The sequence below is a fragment of the Peromyscus maniculatus genome, chromosome 3, assembly GCF_049852395.1.
Source record: "Peromyscus maniculatus bairdii isolate BWxNUB_F1_BW_parent chromosome 3, HU_Pman_BW_mat_3.1, whole genome shotgun sequence".
NCBI lineage: Eukaryota > Metazoa > Chordata > Mammalia > Rodentia > Cricetidae > Peromyscus > Peromyscus maniculatus.
In genome coordinates, this window is record NC_134854.1 from 128,774,185 (window position 1) to 128,791,916 (window position 17,732).

General features: G+C 38.3%; 1 protein-coding gene across 6 annotated transcripts in view; it reads left to right on the plus strand.

The window, feature by feature from the left end:
* Positions 1 to 17,732, plus strand: part of Cntn4 (contactin 4) — a 1,007,992-nt gene that overhangs the window by 782,951 nt on the left and 207,309 nt on the right. For all 6 annotated transcript variants that reach the window (XM_042273735.2, XM_042273733.2, XM_042273730.2 and 3 more), the window contains 2 exons: positions 11,877 to 11,979; positions 15,028 to 15,212. In XM_042273735.2, coding sequence (XP_042129669.1) covers positions 11,877 to 11,979; positions 15,028 to 15,212 — 288 coding nt within the window. The remainder of the gene's footprint in view (positions 1 to 11,876; positions 11,980 to 15,027; positions 15,213 to 17,732) is intronic.

Here is a 17,732-nt window from a genome sequence, read left to right on the forward strand (position 1 = left end):
ACTTCACAGAGTGCATCCCTCTTGCTTGCATCATCCTTATTCAATTTTTGGCCAGGAAGTAAGCCAGAAAGAGGAGCAGGCTCTCTAGGTAGAACCAAGACAGACGCACCAATTACTGGGTATTTCACAGGTAAATTTCAGCTTAAGCTCCTCAGCTTTTGTTTACTCACCAGTAAAATTAACATAGCAGTATTTACCTCAGAGAGATACTTTGTGCATTAAAATACATGCAAAGTGGTTTAGCACTGATAAAATAAAAGTATGCATCAATAACTTACCTAAAATATGCTCATAAAACTTTATTTTAATAAAATTATTATAATATGCAGAAAGGACTTTTGTTTGTGGAATATATAGGTGGAATTGTGTTTTCAAAGTGCTAATTTACAAGGTTAAACTCCTAGTATTTATCTTTTGGCATAAAATTTTGAAATTTGGGCCTGGAGAGATGGCTCAGGGGTAAAGAGTGTATATTGTTCTTTTAGAGGACCTGCATTTTGGATCCCAGCACCCATTTTGAGCAGCTCACAACCATCCCTGCGGTAGCTCCTGGGGACTTGACTCCCTCTCCTGGCCTCTCTGTGTACCTGCACACATGAGCATCGTGAACACATAACTACATATGGATGAGCGAGACAGAACTTAAAGATAACCAAATTTTACATCTTTGATTTGGAAGAAAGGGGTTACTGAGGAGCTCAGAAGTGAGAAAGGGCAGTATCAGACAGACTCCTGCCCCCTATAAATCTCTGTTTAACTGAGATTCAGGAAAAGCTGTCCTTGGCTCTGGAGTCTCATGCTTATTTTTTCTCTTTTCCTTAATGATTTTTTTAATGTTATATTTGGGATTCTTCCAAGTAACCAAAGCTTGTTCCATAGTATTCTCTTCTGAAAAATATATAATTGAAAATTGTTAGACAGATATGATAGAATTTTGTTTCAGAGTATGTAATTATTTTTCTACATATTCTTAATGTGCTATGAAAAATAACATAAGTTGTTATTTGGCAACATGTGCCTATCACTTAGGTATCCTGAAAGGAAAATATTTTAATTAGGAAAAGTGTATCTGAGCTATTACTAGAGGCAGTCTGATGATCAATACAAGCCCCAATGCTGACTATTAATAACAATGAGCTTGGAGTATTATATACTTTCTTTACGGGTCCTAAATTTGTCTCAAATTTTCCATAAAAAGTAACAGATTACTGTAAAACATATGCTAGAGAAATAGTAGAATTTGATGATAACCTGAACGGCTATTCCGATAGCCTCAGCCGTTACCCTCCATTCCCCCTGAAATCTCTCATGACAAAAGGAGTTAATGTAGAACTGCAATTGTGAAATGAGGAAGTCTGTAAGGATGCTGATGTATATCACTTGCAAGAGCATTTAACTGAGCATAGCAAGTATTTGTCTAGACTTGGCCCTTTATCTGTGTTCCTTGAGAATGGCTAGAGATTGGCTTGCAGGTTTTGTTTTACGCACTAGAACCAAGAGAACTGATGAGCAAGATGATGTCAACCTGGTTCTGTTTGATGAGTCCTTGATTTGCACACTGGTTGTCAAATATTTTAAACTGTTTTCCCTAATTAGAACTAACTCTATGTAGAAGAAATACCAAGAAATAGGGAACAACAAATTTATCCTTGCAGCTTTTCAAATTTCTTTTCTCTCTTTAATCTTTGTATTTATTTACATCTTAGGAATATGCATATTTATGCATATATGTCTGTGTGTCTTTATGTGAAATTTACTTTTTGAATGTTTATACTTCAGCATAAAATTAAAATCTTGAAAGACATTGCCCCTAGCTTTCTCTTTGTAGGTTACTGAATCCCAAAGTGTCAACCCAAAACCCATGAACCTACTAATAATTAAAAAAGAAGAAATCATGAATTTGAACGGGAATAGGTGGAATAAGAGTTGTTGGAGAAAATGAAGGGGGTGGAAATATAATACTCATGTAAGAAATTCTTGAAAAAAATTTAAATTTTTTTAAATACTAAAATTGTACATTTATATTCTCAGAGTATAAGTGGAACTCCTAACCATGTTTTCCCATGTCTTCTCCTCTTCCCCTAACTAACTTAATAGTATTCAGCCAGGAAAACAGTGATCAGGCTTAATGTAGAAGCATTTAATGTTATTACCTTAAATCTTGCTTTAACCAATTGAAGAAAGGCCAGATGATGATGATCTCAGCATTGCCTAGATTTGAAGAACACCCAAAGTGGACAAAAATAAGTGTTCTGAACATGTGTAGGAAGGGAAAGGTGATGGAATTGTAGAGTACAGTAACAGATCAGCTTCCAAGTAATATGAGATCGTGGTCTCATTTCTCTGGTCCTTAGCTGTCTTTGCCACATAAATGTACAATATGTATTATATTATCTCTAAGATTTCTTCTTGTTATTTAGGGAATTCTGGGCACAGCTTTTCAGTTTACTTCAATATCAAAATTTGCAAAGATCAAGTCACATAAAACACTACTCTAAAGACAAGACACATGTTCCTCATTGGGTCAGATTTCTTCCACATACAAATCTTAGCAGGCAGCAAAGTTCACCTTCACTACACTGGGACCATGGAATGGGCCCCCATCTCTATCAACGTTAAAACATGGGCCACAAAACGCAGCCCATTCTATAGTTCCAAATTTATACCAAAGCAAATATCAAAATAAATAAATAAAGCAAAAGGAGGGACTTTTGGAAACGTATTGCCTCTATCTCATGTTTCCTCCATTATGATCTTGCTAACTGCTCACAGTAAGTGTTCCTAATATTTCTCCAACCTGCATTTAAGTCTCATGGGGGCCCTAGCAAATACTATTTGTCTTTATGAATAAATCAGCTTTATTTATGAGCCACTTAATTAACCTAGGAGTTGGATTTTTAAAAAAAGACATTAGAGCATTTAGAGTATTTCTTTTGGTGTGTATTTGACCTACTTAGAGTCTTTTATTGATAACCCAGCATTTAGGCAACAGGCAAAAGTATATCTCCTCTATTTCAATGTAATTTTGTATTATTTAAGTATTTCTCCCCAAAACTTTCTCCTTTATTTAAGTCTCACTTTCAACTGCAACTTTCATGCAGCTTTGTCACAGCAATTTTGTCTTGTTTTTAATTTTCTAACAACATCACAGTTAAGGATCTGTGGGCGTAAAACATGTTTGACGAGAACATCTAAATGACTAAAGGATATGAGATGTTTCTCTAAGCTGCCATAGCTAATCTGATTTAATAGAGTCTTAATGGCTGCGGATATTCTGAAGGTTTGACAAGCTTAGGAACTTGGCAGTCATCTTTAGACCTCTATTCCAGCCAATTCCATTTCAGGTCCATGGGGGCCAAAGGTCTTGGATGGTCATTTGGCTAGTCAGTTAGGAAGCATCTGTTCAGTGTGCCTGATGTGCAGTATACTATGAAGTCAAAAGAGCCAGTTTTCAGCCCATGGAAACATAATCTTAGAGAACTCCAAACTAGCAAAGGACCTAGTTTTATTGGGATTATAAAACTGAATTCTCAACAATAGAATAACAGATGAAGAAACTATGTATGGATGACATGAAGTACTAGAGGGGTGATGCCTAGAATTGAGTTGGCTTGGAATGATAATTTTATTTACTTATTTATTTATTGGGCTGGAGGTTTGGAGATTAGAAGACAACTTTCGGGAGTCAGTTCTTTCACTCTATCATGTGGGCCCAATGATAGACTTCAGTTAGTCAGGTTTAGGAGTAAGCACATTTCTCAACTGCTAGCCTCAAAGTCTTAATCATATATTTAACCAATAAATATTGAGGAAACACTTTGTAAGCTTTCCAATAAGAATATGGAAGCTTTTCTGTACTCGAAAATAGTAAAGTTAGGATATCTAGTGGGCATGGGAATAAAGATTGAGACTATAATGCATGCGAGTGCAGCATTAAAACAAATTCCCTTTCAGTCATATGCAAAAGCCACAGATTTATGAATGGGGATGGAATTATGACTCGATTGACAACTCGTGTGTGTGTGTGTGTGTGTATGTGTGTGTGTGTGTGTGTGTGTGTGTGAGAAAGAGAGAGAGAGAGAGAGAGAGAGAGAGAGAGAGAGAGAGAGAGAGAGAGAGAGAGAGAGAGACAGTTGCATGGTCTTGAGAATCTTCCAGGAAATGTTGGGTGACCTAAAATGAGAAGAGTTCCCAGCAGAAGCTACTCAGTGCTTGGCAAACTCCTTGTAGGCAAGCCATGCCCGTGGCCTATTTCAATAAATAAAATTTTTAAATTTTTCCACACCGATAAGTTAGTTATTCTTGGATCATTTCTAGATTTTTCTATCATTTTATTGCTATTCTAAGTGGTACTTTGTTTGTAACCATGCTATCTAATTTGTTATTGCTTGTTAAGGAATGCTTGTACTCTTAAAAGTTATTTGATATCTGCTAAGCTTATTGAAACCTCTTGTTAGTTCTAATGGTCTGTTGATGATATTGTTCTTTCAAATGTTATTATTATCTTCTCCATTTTCTCAATGCTTAGGGTCAGCCCATTATGGCTCCTGGACCCACCACCTGTTTTTATTTAATAAGGTTTTATTAGCACACACTTACCTGTCCATGACTGTTTGCAAAATACAATGAGAGAATTTAGCCCTTCTACCCACAAGGTTCAAATGAATCCTGACCTTCCATTAAAAAGCTTTGCTGACTTCTGAGACTCTGATGCTGTCATTAAATTTCAAAAAAACTGTCTATCAATAGCCTCTACTGATTTCAATTAGTGTCAATACACACAGAGACAGAAAGAGAATTAATTCAAAACAACATGAAGAACATTTTAGTATGTATGAGTATCCTCAAAGGAGACAAAAAAAATAGCTCAATATTCTATTATAATGAGTTGCACATTCTGGATGCAGCAAGTTACCTCAGGCATTCAGGTAAGCAGACACTCTCCTGGCCACGCAGGGATACATGCTCACTCTGTCTTTGTATTGAGAGAGCCTTCTGGAAAAAGTTCTCTCTGCATCTTAACTATTGAAGAGAAAGGAAGGTGGTGCAGATATTATTTAAGACAAAGAATGCATTTACTTTCATTTCTCATGTGAGGGTTTGGAGATCATTCCAAGATCCTGATAGTAAAACACACATGATATACTACCTTACCTTTCTCTAGCAGTGAGGAGATTCTTGTGTAGACACTCAATTTAGAGGGCATTATCTTACTGGACTGTGGGTAGTGATATATGAGATCCTCCGGCAGTTATTTTTTGTCACCTTGACACAAACTAGAGTTATCTGTGAAGAAGGCACCTCAGCTGAAGAGTTGAATCCATCAGATTAGTCCATGGGCATGTTTGTGTGTGTGTTTGGGGGGGGGGTGGTTCTGGATTAATAATTGATGTGGGAAGGCCCAGCCCACTGTGGGTGGTGCCACCCCTGAGCAGGTAGTCTTAAGTCATGTAAGAAAGCAGGCTGAGCACACTATGGAGAGCAAGCCAGTAAGAAATGTTCTTCATACTCCCTGACTCTGCTTCTACTTGTGTTACTGCCCTGGCATCTCTCAATGATGGACTATGATGATGATGTGTAAGTCAAATAAACTGTTTCCTCTCTAAATCTCTTTTGGTCATAGGTTTTATCTCAGAAACAGAAATAACCTCGACCAATCCTCAGATTTTCCTTCATACTATGGAAAAATCATGTGTGTGTGTGTGTGTGTGTGTGTGTGTGTGTGTGTGTGTGTGTGTGTTTAAGGCCACAGTGGTAAACTCAGCCAAGGGAACTTGTATGACTAATCAGATATTTCCAAATATTTTATGTTAATGGAATGCACACCATGTGACTTGTTTTGCAAGAAAGTCAATGCAGAAACTTTTTCCAAAACAATTTTGGCAATTATTTTTTTTTCAGTAGAAAATCCCACTCAGTGGAAGTTAGTAAATGTTCGTTCCATCTGTGGTTTAATTTAGCAAGCACAGATTCCAGCTAAGGCAGGCGTTGGCAAAACTCTTTAGGCGCACAGTTTTGCAAACTGTCTTCCTTCTGCCAGCACAGTGCTCTGCAAATTGTACTTAAACAAGAGCAGCATGGGGCTGATTTCACTTTCATCGTCTGTCAATTGTCATCTATATCCTTAAATCCTGTGTCCTTACAGACATGGGCAGCAACCCTCAATAAGTGCCCAGATTTTAAACGTGAGGCAGTCTCCACCCACAAGGTCATCCACAACGTTGTGGCTTTCTGTTGCCTCATTGCTGGTAGAACTCCATTCCTAGGATCTCCCTCCATGACTGGCTCACAAAGGACAGGTTTATTCCTGTGAGGTCAGACATCTTGCTCCACTCAGAATTAGGGTAGTGGCACTCAAGGTGTTTTATTCAAACTATCAGCAGCATCACCTGGGAGCTACTTGGAAATGCCGCTCCTCATCCTCGGGCTTTCATTCTGCTCTGGAAATTAGAAACTAAAGCCCTCCAGGTGACTTCAATCACAGAATGAATGACTGCTTCTGAATAAACACCAGGGAGCTTCCAGCCAGGTTTCCTCACAAAATCAGCTTTTACACACAGGAAGCAATTCATCATTGTTTAAGTATGCCATATCACCAGGCAATGTACCAAGAACCAGTAGCCTTGTAAAAGTTGTAAAAACAGAAATCAGGACAGTGTTAACCTTGCTGAGCCCCAGCCCCCTTTGCCAAACGTACTGAATGTTTTATGATGGATGTTAATATTTATTAAGTTCTACTGTAGCATAAACAGAGCAAAGACCTTGCCTTTTGGGAACTTTGACTTTAGGAATTTCAGGTGCTTTATGTAACTCTTACAACTGTTATAGTGGATCTCTAGTTCCAAAGAACAGAAAACATTAAAACTGCATTTTCATAAGCCAAGACTGGTTTTCCAACCTCTCAGATAAATATATAGAAGAATGTGTGTCTTTTTGCAGTTGGACACAATGGGAATCTATATGGAAGAAAAGTGTAGCAGACATTATGTTTCCTGGTTGAACCAGGGTGTATTGCATGCATTCCCTCTAGTTTATCTTGGTTAAGTAGATATACCTAAACTCTAATATCTCCCACCTTTGTGAAGATGGAAAAAGGATTCAGGAGTAATTCTGTCAATGGCCTTGCTTTGAAAGCCACTGGACCATCTGTGGATCAATTAAGTTCAAACATGTCCAGGTGGTCAGAGAAATGACCTAAAAAGATATGTCTGTGTTTTCAACAGTCTTTTGTTTTCCCCAAAACAGAGAGGCAACAGATTTGACTTTTGATGTAAAAAATAAAGGCCAAAATAGTTAAAATAAAAGAAATAACCAAATAAAATGCAGCCTGCACCAGATGTAGCCCAAATTAGATGGAGGACTTCCACAGGGGTTCCCCAAAATACTATTCACTATATACTTGGAGAAAAGTGCTTCCCTTATTTGTATGATAAGATGAGGTTACTCATTATATGCACAGACATTACTGTAAGCAGTAGTGAAAATCATCATTCAGATCAATCTGTTCTTACTGATAATTCTTTGTTCATATTTATATAGCAATAAATATGGATCACTCTATATACCAAGAAACTAACCCTGTATGTCCAGAAAAACAAGCCATACAGTTGATGTTAGTAAATGAAAACCACAAGGATATGTAGTAAATGACTCTCAAGGCTGGAAAACACCTTGTGTCTCTTGCTATTATAGGCCATATTTAAAATGCCTCATGCCTCCCATCTTTTCTCCTTGCCACACATTCCCATTCATCTCACTTTTCTCATATTCCTGTTATTACTGAGATAGTATTTGTGAATGACATAGAAAAAAATTAAATTTTTACTCTTCAAGATTCAATGTACAATGGGGGAAATACATTGTTTATAATTATCTGTAAAGATGATGATAGGAAACAGTCACACTGTTGAGAGGTGCCCTGGAGTTTTTAAGGTGTTTTATGTCCATAGTTATTTATTGCATACCTATTAAGAGACTGGAAATCTAAGATAGGAATGTAAGTATGAAAAACACAGATGCATCACTTGGTGGTGTGTTTTCTCATCTGGGTGAAAGCCACTAAATACATGAACAAATGAGAGAGTCTTACTTTGTGATAAGTAACATGAAGGAAAGGAAATGCTGATAGAAATTCATAGTAGGGACAGAGTTTAGAGAGAATGGATTACAGAAAACATTACTTTGAGGCTGCATCATTTGAAGTAAAACATAAATCAGCAAAGAGTCATGTATATGAATGTCACAGAGAACATAAAGCAAATGAATATATGTCCCCACAAAGCACATCATGGCTCATTGAAGCATCATTAGCAATAGCTAAAGATGGCAGCTGCCCAAATGGTCATCAGTCAGTGTTGCAGTATGTCGCATCTTACCTCTTCCCACCTCCATCCTTAATATGGAGCTTTACTAATAACTAGCATCATTATAAGTCCAGATAATTAAAATGAGGTCATCCTGCAATAGAATGGGGCTTTCATCCACAGAGAAGATAGATACAGAGAAAGAGTCATCTGAAAACAAAGGCAGATATTTGAATGGCATAACTACAAGCCAAAGAAGACTGCAGATTAACAGCTACCCTCAGAACCTAGAAAGAAGCAAAGCTATATACCCAGAGTCATAGAGCTCAGACCTGTCCATGCCTCCAGAAGTGTGGCAAAATGTGTTCCTTTCAACTGCTTGGTTTGTAGTTCTTTGTTATAGGACCACTATGAAACTAATGCAAACTTTCATCTTATAAATAAAATATGGGATAGGCCTACAGTGGCATCCTTTTTTTAAAACAGGTCAAACAGAATGTTGGTGTGCTGTAGCATGGGCCTTGAAAGCATGTCATATAAAAGAAGCCAGATGGGAATGACACCAACTGGGGACTGGAGAGAAGCAGGCAGTTAAAAACATTGGCTGCTCTATCAGTGGATCCAGATTCACTTCCCAGAACCTACATGGCAGCTCACAACTGTCCAGAATTCTATTTCCAAAGGATCTGGTCCCCGCTTCTGATTTCCAAAGGAACCAGATATACATGTAATGCACATCCATACACGAGGGGAACACTCATATAAATAAAATAAAAAGAAGTAAATATTTTTAAAAGGATGCAGATATATGATCCCATTACTATGAAATGCCCAGAGCAGCTAGATTGTGCTGAAAGCAGGTCAGAGGCTGCTGCAGTCTGTGTGGTGCTGTGCTGGGGCTGAAAATTAATGGTAAATGAGCACCACAGATATTATTTGGGTATTGAAAATGCTCAGAATATGTAAACAAACTTGCTAAGAATCATTGAACTGTGCCATTAAAATCAGTAAATTGTTAATATGCAGGTTATATCTTTAAAAAAAATTTTTAAGTACTATGGAAACAGTAAGAAATGAAGCAGAAGAAGTATTGGTTCTTTCCAGTCATTCACAAACCACAGTGGACTAGAGAGTAGGACACTCAGAGGGGTGGAATGGGAGTTCTGTGGAACAGTTCTACAAGAGGAGACTCCAAATCCACATTCTGATAGGTAGAACTTTTAGGATGGGGAAATAGATATTTGACAATCTGGCCATTGCGTCTCCATGCACACTGATGCTCAGAACAGTCTTCATAGATTCATTAGAGAAGCATGATGTACATGTAATGACAATATAAAAAGAAAAGACAGGGACAAAGCCAATCACTTCTAAGGCATCCTTGCTGCTAATATTTTTAATCTCCATTCAACATGTGATATATTGCCAGGCAAACTGTCTTGATTTCCTGGGAAGACAAAGACCTCCTCCTCTTAAGGCAACTCCCTTTTTTTTTTTTTTAATTAACACCAATCTCAGAGAATACAGCCACATGCACAGCACTAAAGGTGTTAACGTGCTCTCTGCACTCCGAGTCATACTACTGATATTTATGGGATGATGATTCAACCGTACAGACGGTTTGTTAGCAAGTTCAGCAGCTGTGTGTGAATGCTGTTGTTAGTATGCACCACACCATTACCCAGTCAGCTTTGTGCTAATGCTCAAAGGGAAGCAATCAAGTGTAGGTGCAAGAGGAATTATGGCAGAGACTTGACAAAAAAATAAGGGAAGTAGCTTTGTTTGTGAACGAGTCAAATGTGGCTCTGGTGTGTCTTAATTTACTTTGACAGTTTTATACACTACAGTGGAAAAAGGTCATAGTAAAAGGTGAGGACTCAAGCCTTGAGTTTTAACTTTGACCATTAACTAGATATTGGTGGGACTGAAAACAGAGTGTTAGCCCCTTTGAAATTACAGCATCCCTTGTAAAAGGAAGGATGGCTATCAACAGCAGTTGTATGCTTTTGAGAACTCAGAGTTGTCTCGATCCCTTGCTCTAAAAGGCCCTAACTATGATATCCCCTAGATGCACTGAAGTGTGTATTCAGGAACATCAAACGTAACGACCCTAGAAGAAAAGATGGTTCAGCAGTTAAAAGCACTTATTTTTGCAGAGGACCAAGATTCGGTTTCCGGCAAGTACATAGCAGCTCATCACCATCTGTAACTCCAGTTCCAGGGAATCTAATCACTTCTACTGACCTCCTTAGATACCACACATTCACACTGTCTACATACATACATGCAGGCAAAACACTCATACATATAAAATAAATGAATCTAAAAAGATTCTTTTTTTAAGGACAGTGGGGGAAGTTATCTCAAAGTCCCTTCTAAAGCTAGTCTTTAGTCTAGAAAAAGAAAAGAAAACCAAACAGCAACGGCAGAACTGTGTTCGAGTTCACCCCTCCACCACAGCCCTCACGGCAAGCCCAGCAACACTGGAAATATCTAACTCATAGTGCTGAGCTGTTCTTTCGTGGACTGATTAGATCCTTGTGGCGCCTCTCCGTTTTCTGAACCAGCACGTGGAAAGTGTTTGCAAGATGAATAAAATCAGCTCGCTTTGTTCCTGCACCTGTGCCCATCCGTTCCTTGTTGTTACTCTTTTCTTCTGAAACCTTTCATTTCTCTTTGCTCTGACTAAGGGGTGGGAATGGGGGTGGCTATATGAGAGATGAACTGGAGCGACCATTCACTTTGCAATGAACTTGATAACCCCAAACTCTTCACCAGTACTGTTGAATCAATAATCATGGAACTGTCCAGAGATGAAATAGAAATAAACATATTAAACCAGTGGGCAGCCTTAGCTAATGAGTCAAGATAGTATTGATAGGTATTGATAGGAAGTAAATGATATGTTTTTAGTCACAAAACATAGATTTAGTCTGTTGGGTTGTCACTCTGACTGTCATCACACCGTCATCTTTCTCGATACGGGGGATTATGACTTCCAAGGTAATTAACTGTGACAAGACAAGCACGTAAAAATTGCCGGCTGTAGGTGCTAACCATTTGCTATGGGCTGACAACAGAATACAGCTTCGGAGGCTGCCTTCAATATACTTGCTTAGATCCTTTCAGATTGGCCTCACATGTGAATAAGCACTGTGGCCAGAGAATGACTCTGAGAAATCACTATGTGGACACCACAAAGGATGTATTTTTAAAGTGTTTATAAATAGTTTAATGTTCTGTGCCGTGTGCTCCCAAGGGAGTGGTATTCCTACTGACTAGGAATATATCAATTTCTTTTTCCTTCCCCCACCCCAAGCAATCTTTACAAAGTACTTCTGAGAAGCACAGAGAATGTAATCCTCTGTAGGTGGTGTAAATGCTGTGACATGAATTTTTCTCTCCAAGAGACCGGAGGAAGAACGGGGGTCACATGGTATTGGAGTAGAGCCTATTTCAGATGAAGGAATTAAGTGTGCACCTATTAGTGCACAGGAGTATTCTAGGTGACAGAAAACACCTATGTACATCTTGACGGAACCTCTGAGACTTGGTTTCTTTGTTTGTTCACAGGGGTGATGGGTGAATATGAGCCCAAAATAGAAGTGCAGTTTCCAGAAACAGTCCCGGCTGAGAAAGGAACAACGGTCAAGTTGGAATGCTTTGCCTTAGGAAAGTAAGTTCTGGTTGTCCCTCCTCCCCTCAGCTCTGGCAGGAAGAGAATTGTCTTCAGTGCTCACAGCAATGGTTTTCTGAGCTGTCTGAAAATCAAATCGTCTTTCTCTTTGTAATTCTGTGCTTGCATCTTTGATTCTGTCCTCTTCCTATGGAGAGAGACAGGTAATGGTTCCAGAAGGATTGAGCTGCCACGACTGACATGGCCACAAAAGAGAGGAGAACAGATGATTCTGAAAAAGTATTTCATTCTATTATTATGACCTATAATGCACACGCTGTCTAACCCAGAATGACAGGAAAACAATGGCCTTCATTTGAGGTACAGGCAAGCTGACTATTTGGAAAAATGGGGACTTTCGTGCTGGGCCCGTTTACAGAGGATATATAAATTTTTTCTTGAATTTCTTTTCAAATTGCCAAACTCTTCTCTCTCATTTGGATTCCCTTCTGCTCTCGTTAGAGATAGAGAAGAGCTGCTATCTAAGAGTCTATCTTAGAGTGGTCTGAAAATTATTCACAACTTTATTATTCCATCTGGATTGCACTTAAAGGAACCTGCTTGGAAAGCACTTAGCCTTTCCATAGAGGATCTGCCAGAGGGCATCAGAAAGGAAATGCAGATCAGCTGGAATTTTTATATGCCAGTAACCAACAGGAATGGTTTGGCTCCACAATGTAAACCACCACCAGAAGGGAGAATGCTGGGGCCCTTAGGGATTTTAATGGTCTACTTCGGTGTTTTTACTCAGCCCCATCTAGGCAGCTACTCATTCTTAATTCTGTCTGTTTCCTCTGTGCCTAAGTATTGACAAAAGTCACAACATGAGTTCTTGCTCAGTCTTTGTCTCAGTGTATAAAATTTTGAAATGAAATGTCTTATGTTTCACAGAAACTTTAAGCATTCTTTGCATTTCCATTTTTATTTTTAACTCTAATGGAATGATTGTTTTCAAGTTGTGGCAGTGTAGGCCACAGCAGTATCTTTACTTTGATGAGGTTTCACACAGTGGTAATTTTGTATCTCCTAAAAACTTACCACAGTGTATAAATTATGACAGAGCTGCAGGACTGAGTTCTGCACAGACATATAAAGCAAGCTGTAAAGCCACATATGAGACACAAAAAACGGCAATGATTTGTTCCTGAGCAGAAAGGCAGATTGCACACATTGTGATGTGCTTGATCTTAACATTGTAAAGTCTTTCTGTGAACCTATGAAACAAGCAGGGAGATAGCAAGAGCAGGTGACTCGCTCGTCGGGGTCTATATTTGGCAATCTTTGCAAGATGACACTTTACAAAACCCTCCCTGGAGAAAGCAAAATTCACATTGCTCACACTCCCAAAGGGACTATGAATTAAAGTCTATTCACAATGCTTGAATGGTGCTAAAATAAAAACAAAAGACACAAATTGGGTTCCTCAAATCCACACAGAAATGTTTGGATATGCGTGTCTAGCTGTTGAAACACACCATCATCGCCCACTTAAGAGTAGAAGACTAGCCTAAGTACAGTTGTGTTTAAAGGCATGTATAAAGTATATATATGATTGAGTATAAAGGCCCCTGTAATGTGCTTCTGATGGAGCCCTCCTGCATCTTGAGTTGGTGTCTGCCTAATGCACTGAAATTATTTTAAAACAAATATAGTAGATTTGATAGCTTTAATTTTTTAAGTACCATCTCAATTTTCCCAGAGAAGATTGGCAAGTCTTTAGTGTAATTACTTCTCTGTGAGTGTTTCTGTGAAAAATAAATAAGTAAATAATTGTATCCCCTGCTAGGAAGCCACAATCCTAAAAGCTGCAGTTAGCTTAAAAACCACGCATTTGCAGACAGGCGGCCCTCTGTGGCGATGTAAGATGTGTTCCAGTTATGGCAAGAGGATGATAGATGCCTTGAGAGTACACTAAGACCCCACAGATTGCTCTTTTCTTCTTCTTGCTACTTTAATTAGTTTCCACAAACCACCTTCCAAATGGACCACTTGGACCACTATGTAAATGACAAGAAGGACAACTGTGTTACCCAGATCAGGTTGTCACAAGTGAATTGCTCCTCTATGCCAGCAATTAGATAGTAGTTTCCACATTTTATGAGCTCATTACTTTGACTATCCCTTGTTCAATATGTGGGTACAACTTACAGTGTGCTATTCACATTGCTAGATAAAACATTTAGAAGACTACATTATTTCTGCTCTCTACTACTGCATTACAAACTTAGAAGGCACGAACTGCTAACATCTTGTTATTATCTCATGATTTCTGGGTTTGAATCCAAGCCAGGCTTAGCTGGGTGATTTTTTTGGTCTGTGTGATGCCTCTGAGGATCTCATGGTGTGAAGCTGTCACATCAGTAGTGTGGAGACCTCAAAGAAGTGTTGTTCACATTTCTGGCATCTTGGAGGTAAGGTTGGATGATGGGGCCAATGGGGTCTATCATTAGGGGAACCTCCGTGAAAAAGCCTCTGTGTGGCAGGGTCAAGGTGAACTTCTCATAGGTGCCTGAAAGAGAATGTTTCAAGGAAAAGAGTATGGAAGCTGTTTCTTAATGCCTGAATCTAGAAATCAACTCAGTATCACTCCTCTCTACTTATTAGTCTGGTTAAAGAGCCCAACAAATTCAGGGGTAGTAGACATGGACCCCATCTCAGTGGGAGGGATGTGTGGGAAGTTACCTCCACTTTAATTCCACCATATATGTGCCTAAATATTTTTATTTTAATAGCTACATTTTAGAAAAACTAGATATATTAGAAAATTATAAAATTAACTTATTAAAAATGCTCCTTTCCATGATAATGGTACATAGGAACTGGATTACATTCTTTAATGTTAAGAATGTTGATTTTAAGAAAAACATGAAGTAAATAATGCTAGAGATAGAGATGTTGCTAAAATAATGGTAGTATAGGAATGAAATTTGGGAAATGTTTTAATGTGCTCCTAGCCTTGAAGACAATGGAAGGGATTATCAGTGTCAATTTAAAACAGAGATAGAGCTTTCTTTAATTTGGTCCATCCCATTTTCTTCTCACTCTCAGCCCAGTCCCAACTATTCTGTGGCGGAGAGCTGATGGAAAGCCGATAGCAAGGAAAGCCAGAAGACACAAGTCAAATGGAATTCTGGAAATTCCCAATTTTCAGCAGGAAGATGCTGGCTCATATGAATGTGTGGCTGAAAACACTAGAGGCAAAAATGTAGCAAAGGGACAGTTAACTTTTTATGGTAAGTTTTCAGTTCTACTTATTATTTGACATGCTACAGAAGTGTTTCATAGTAAAATCATGGTCTGCACTTGGAGGGGTTTTCGTTGGTTGGTTGGTTGGTTCGTTCGTTCGTTCGTTCGTTCGTTTTTTGTTTTTTTGTTTTGTTTTGTTTTGGTTTTTGGTTTTTTTGAATCATGTAGAATAGGATTGTTTAAGGCTCTTCCTTTTCTATATGTAGAATAGGATTGTTTAAGGCTCTTCCTTTTCTATATAATTAGCATGCCCTCAATGACTCTGGGTGTGGAAAGTGTAGGTGGGGGCAGGATGTTGAAAGAGCAGAAAGGAAGGAATTAAGCTGATGTGTTTAGGAGGTGGATGGTAGTGTGAACACACTCCTACAGGAGACTATTTCCTGCTTTTCTCTTCCCATTGAGATATAAGCCTGACACCGGAAATCATTTGTTATTCGTGTGTGTGTGTGTGTGTGTGTGTGTGTGTGTGTGTGTGTAATTAAAGCTCTGTGCTTCATTTGAATTTTGAATTGAGGCTCATCCTAATCCTTTGTAATTGCTCCTACTCTAAAGAAGTTTAATATGGTAGCATGAACATTTCAAAATGCACACTGCCCAAATTTATTCTCAGAGTGGACCTCAGAGAAAGGCCTAAAAATATCTCATCACATAGAATTTTTTTATGTGAAGTTTCTCCTGTTCTGATCAAATCATCTGTATTGACCCAAGCATAATATAAGTGCAAAATCTGTGCCACATGGTTCTTATTGAGTATATCCTAGAAAGTTCCATAAGCTATTGATCTGAAATCCAGAAGAGGGGTTTCACTAGAAATTCATTCTGAAACAAATTTGAGAGATGACAAGTTAATTTATTTTTATTTTGTTTTGTTTGCTTTGTCTTTGAGAGAGGGTCTCTTTGTTTTGTAGCTCTGGCTGTCATGGAATTCAGAGTGTAGTCTAGACTGGCTTTGAACTCTCAGTGATAGGATTAAAGGCATATGCCACCACACCTGGCCAATAACACTTATTTCTATATGCTCTTCCTCCAAACTCCTTTAGTTTTAAGATAAGTTGAGAACTACATTCAGTAATCATATGAAGCATTTTAGAAGCAGATTGGAAACCAAGGAATATATCCAGCACCAGCCATTGATATTCTTATACCCAGATCTCAGCATTTTAGACTCGCATACCCATGAAGTTGCTGATATGGCAAGATTCTAGAAAATTCTTTATAAAGTGATCAGGACAACAGTAGTCTGGGGGAAAAAAAACTACAATGTATTTGTCTTTCTACCTATACCAAATGAGAGATTTGATATTTGATCTTTCACTTTCTTAAGTTATGAGAGTTGATGTTTTATTTGATGGGTTGGAATGTGTAACATGTCACAGTTAACTGGAAACTCACAAGAGCCAATGTTACAGATTTATTTGGTGAGAAGCAATTGTCATGTATTTTTAACCATTAGGGATTTATTTTTCTCACCCTCCTGATAATTATTTTCCTTTATGTCAGGTAGCAACCCCTTGAATATACTTAGGCAAAATGGGCAACATTTTTTTTCCTCTTAATGGAATAGACTTTTAGATTTAGTGTTGATATTTCCTAAATGTTAACATAAATCACTTGATGAATTGAATAAAGTTATTTCCACTTTCATGATTTTGTTCTAAGGTGAAATGTTCGCATTCCATATGCTAAGAAGGTGTTTTCGGTAGCCAAGGATTGCCATGGGTCTTCCCAGGGATTGGCGATCTCCCACCCAGGAAGTATAACAATGTAGAGTTACTGTGATAGAGGAAGAATCTTGTCATGGGTCCCAGCCTGTGTAAAGTAGGTGCTTCCCAGGGACCCTGTCCTAGAGATGAAAATCAGGGACTGGCAGTGCTTGCCTTCTAAATGGCACTGTCTACAACAGTGCTTGTTGAAGAAGCAGAACAATTGGCCTGTTTTCTGAAGATAGCAGAATGTCACTGCCTTGTCAGTCACTTTGAGGTCAGATCAGCTGACTTTCACAGCACTTGGCTATTGTATCTGTTTATTCTTTTGTTCTTCCTCAGCTAGCATGTCACTGATATTGTTTTCACTGTCCAGGGAGGGCTTAATTACACAGAAGGGCTTGACTGTCATTTTTTCTTTTCTATTTTTTTTCATTGAAGGGAGAGGTTTGGTGTGTTCCCAGTGCTCTGTTCCTAATATCCAGCTGCCTTAATCTTCAAGTTAAATGAATTATTATAATTAAAATCACTGTGTACAGTCCCCCAAAGGGAGAGTGTAGCCCTAGTCACTTATCCAGGAACATTCTGCCTTTGTTGACAAGATAATTCCTTACAACATTAAAGTATGCTAGCTCAGGAATTAAAAATTGTGGATTTGTGCTTAGAAATCTATATATTCAGTTGTAATGAAAAATAAAATTTGCAGGAAAATGGATGGATTTGAAACAAGGTGACTGAAAATAGACAAAATTAACATTTCTCTGTCATATGTGGATGCCACTCTATCGTGTAAACATGTACATA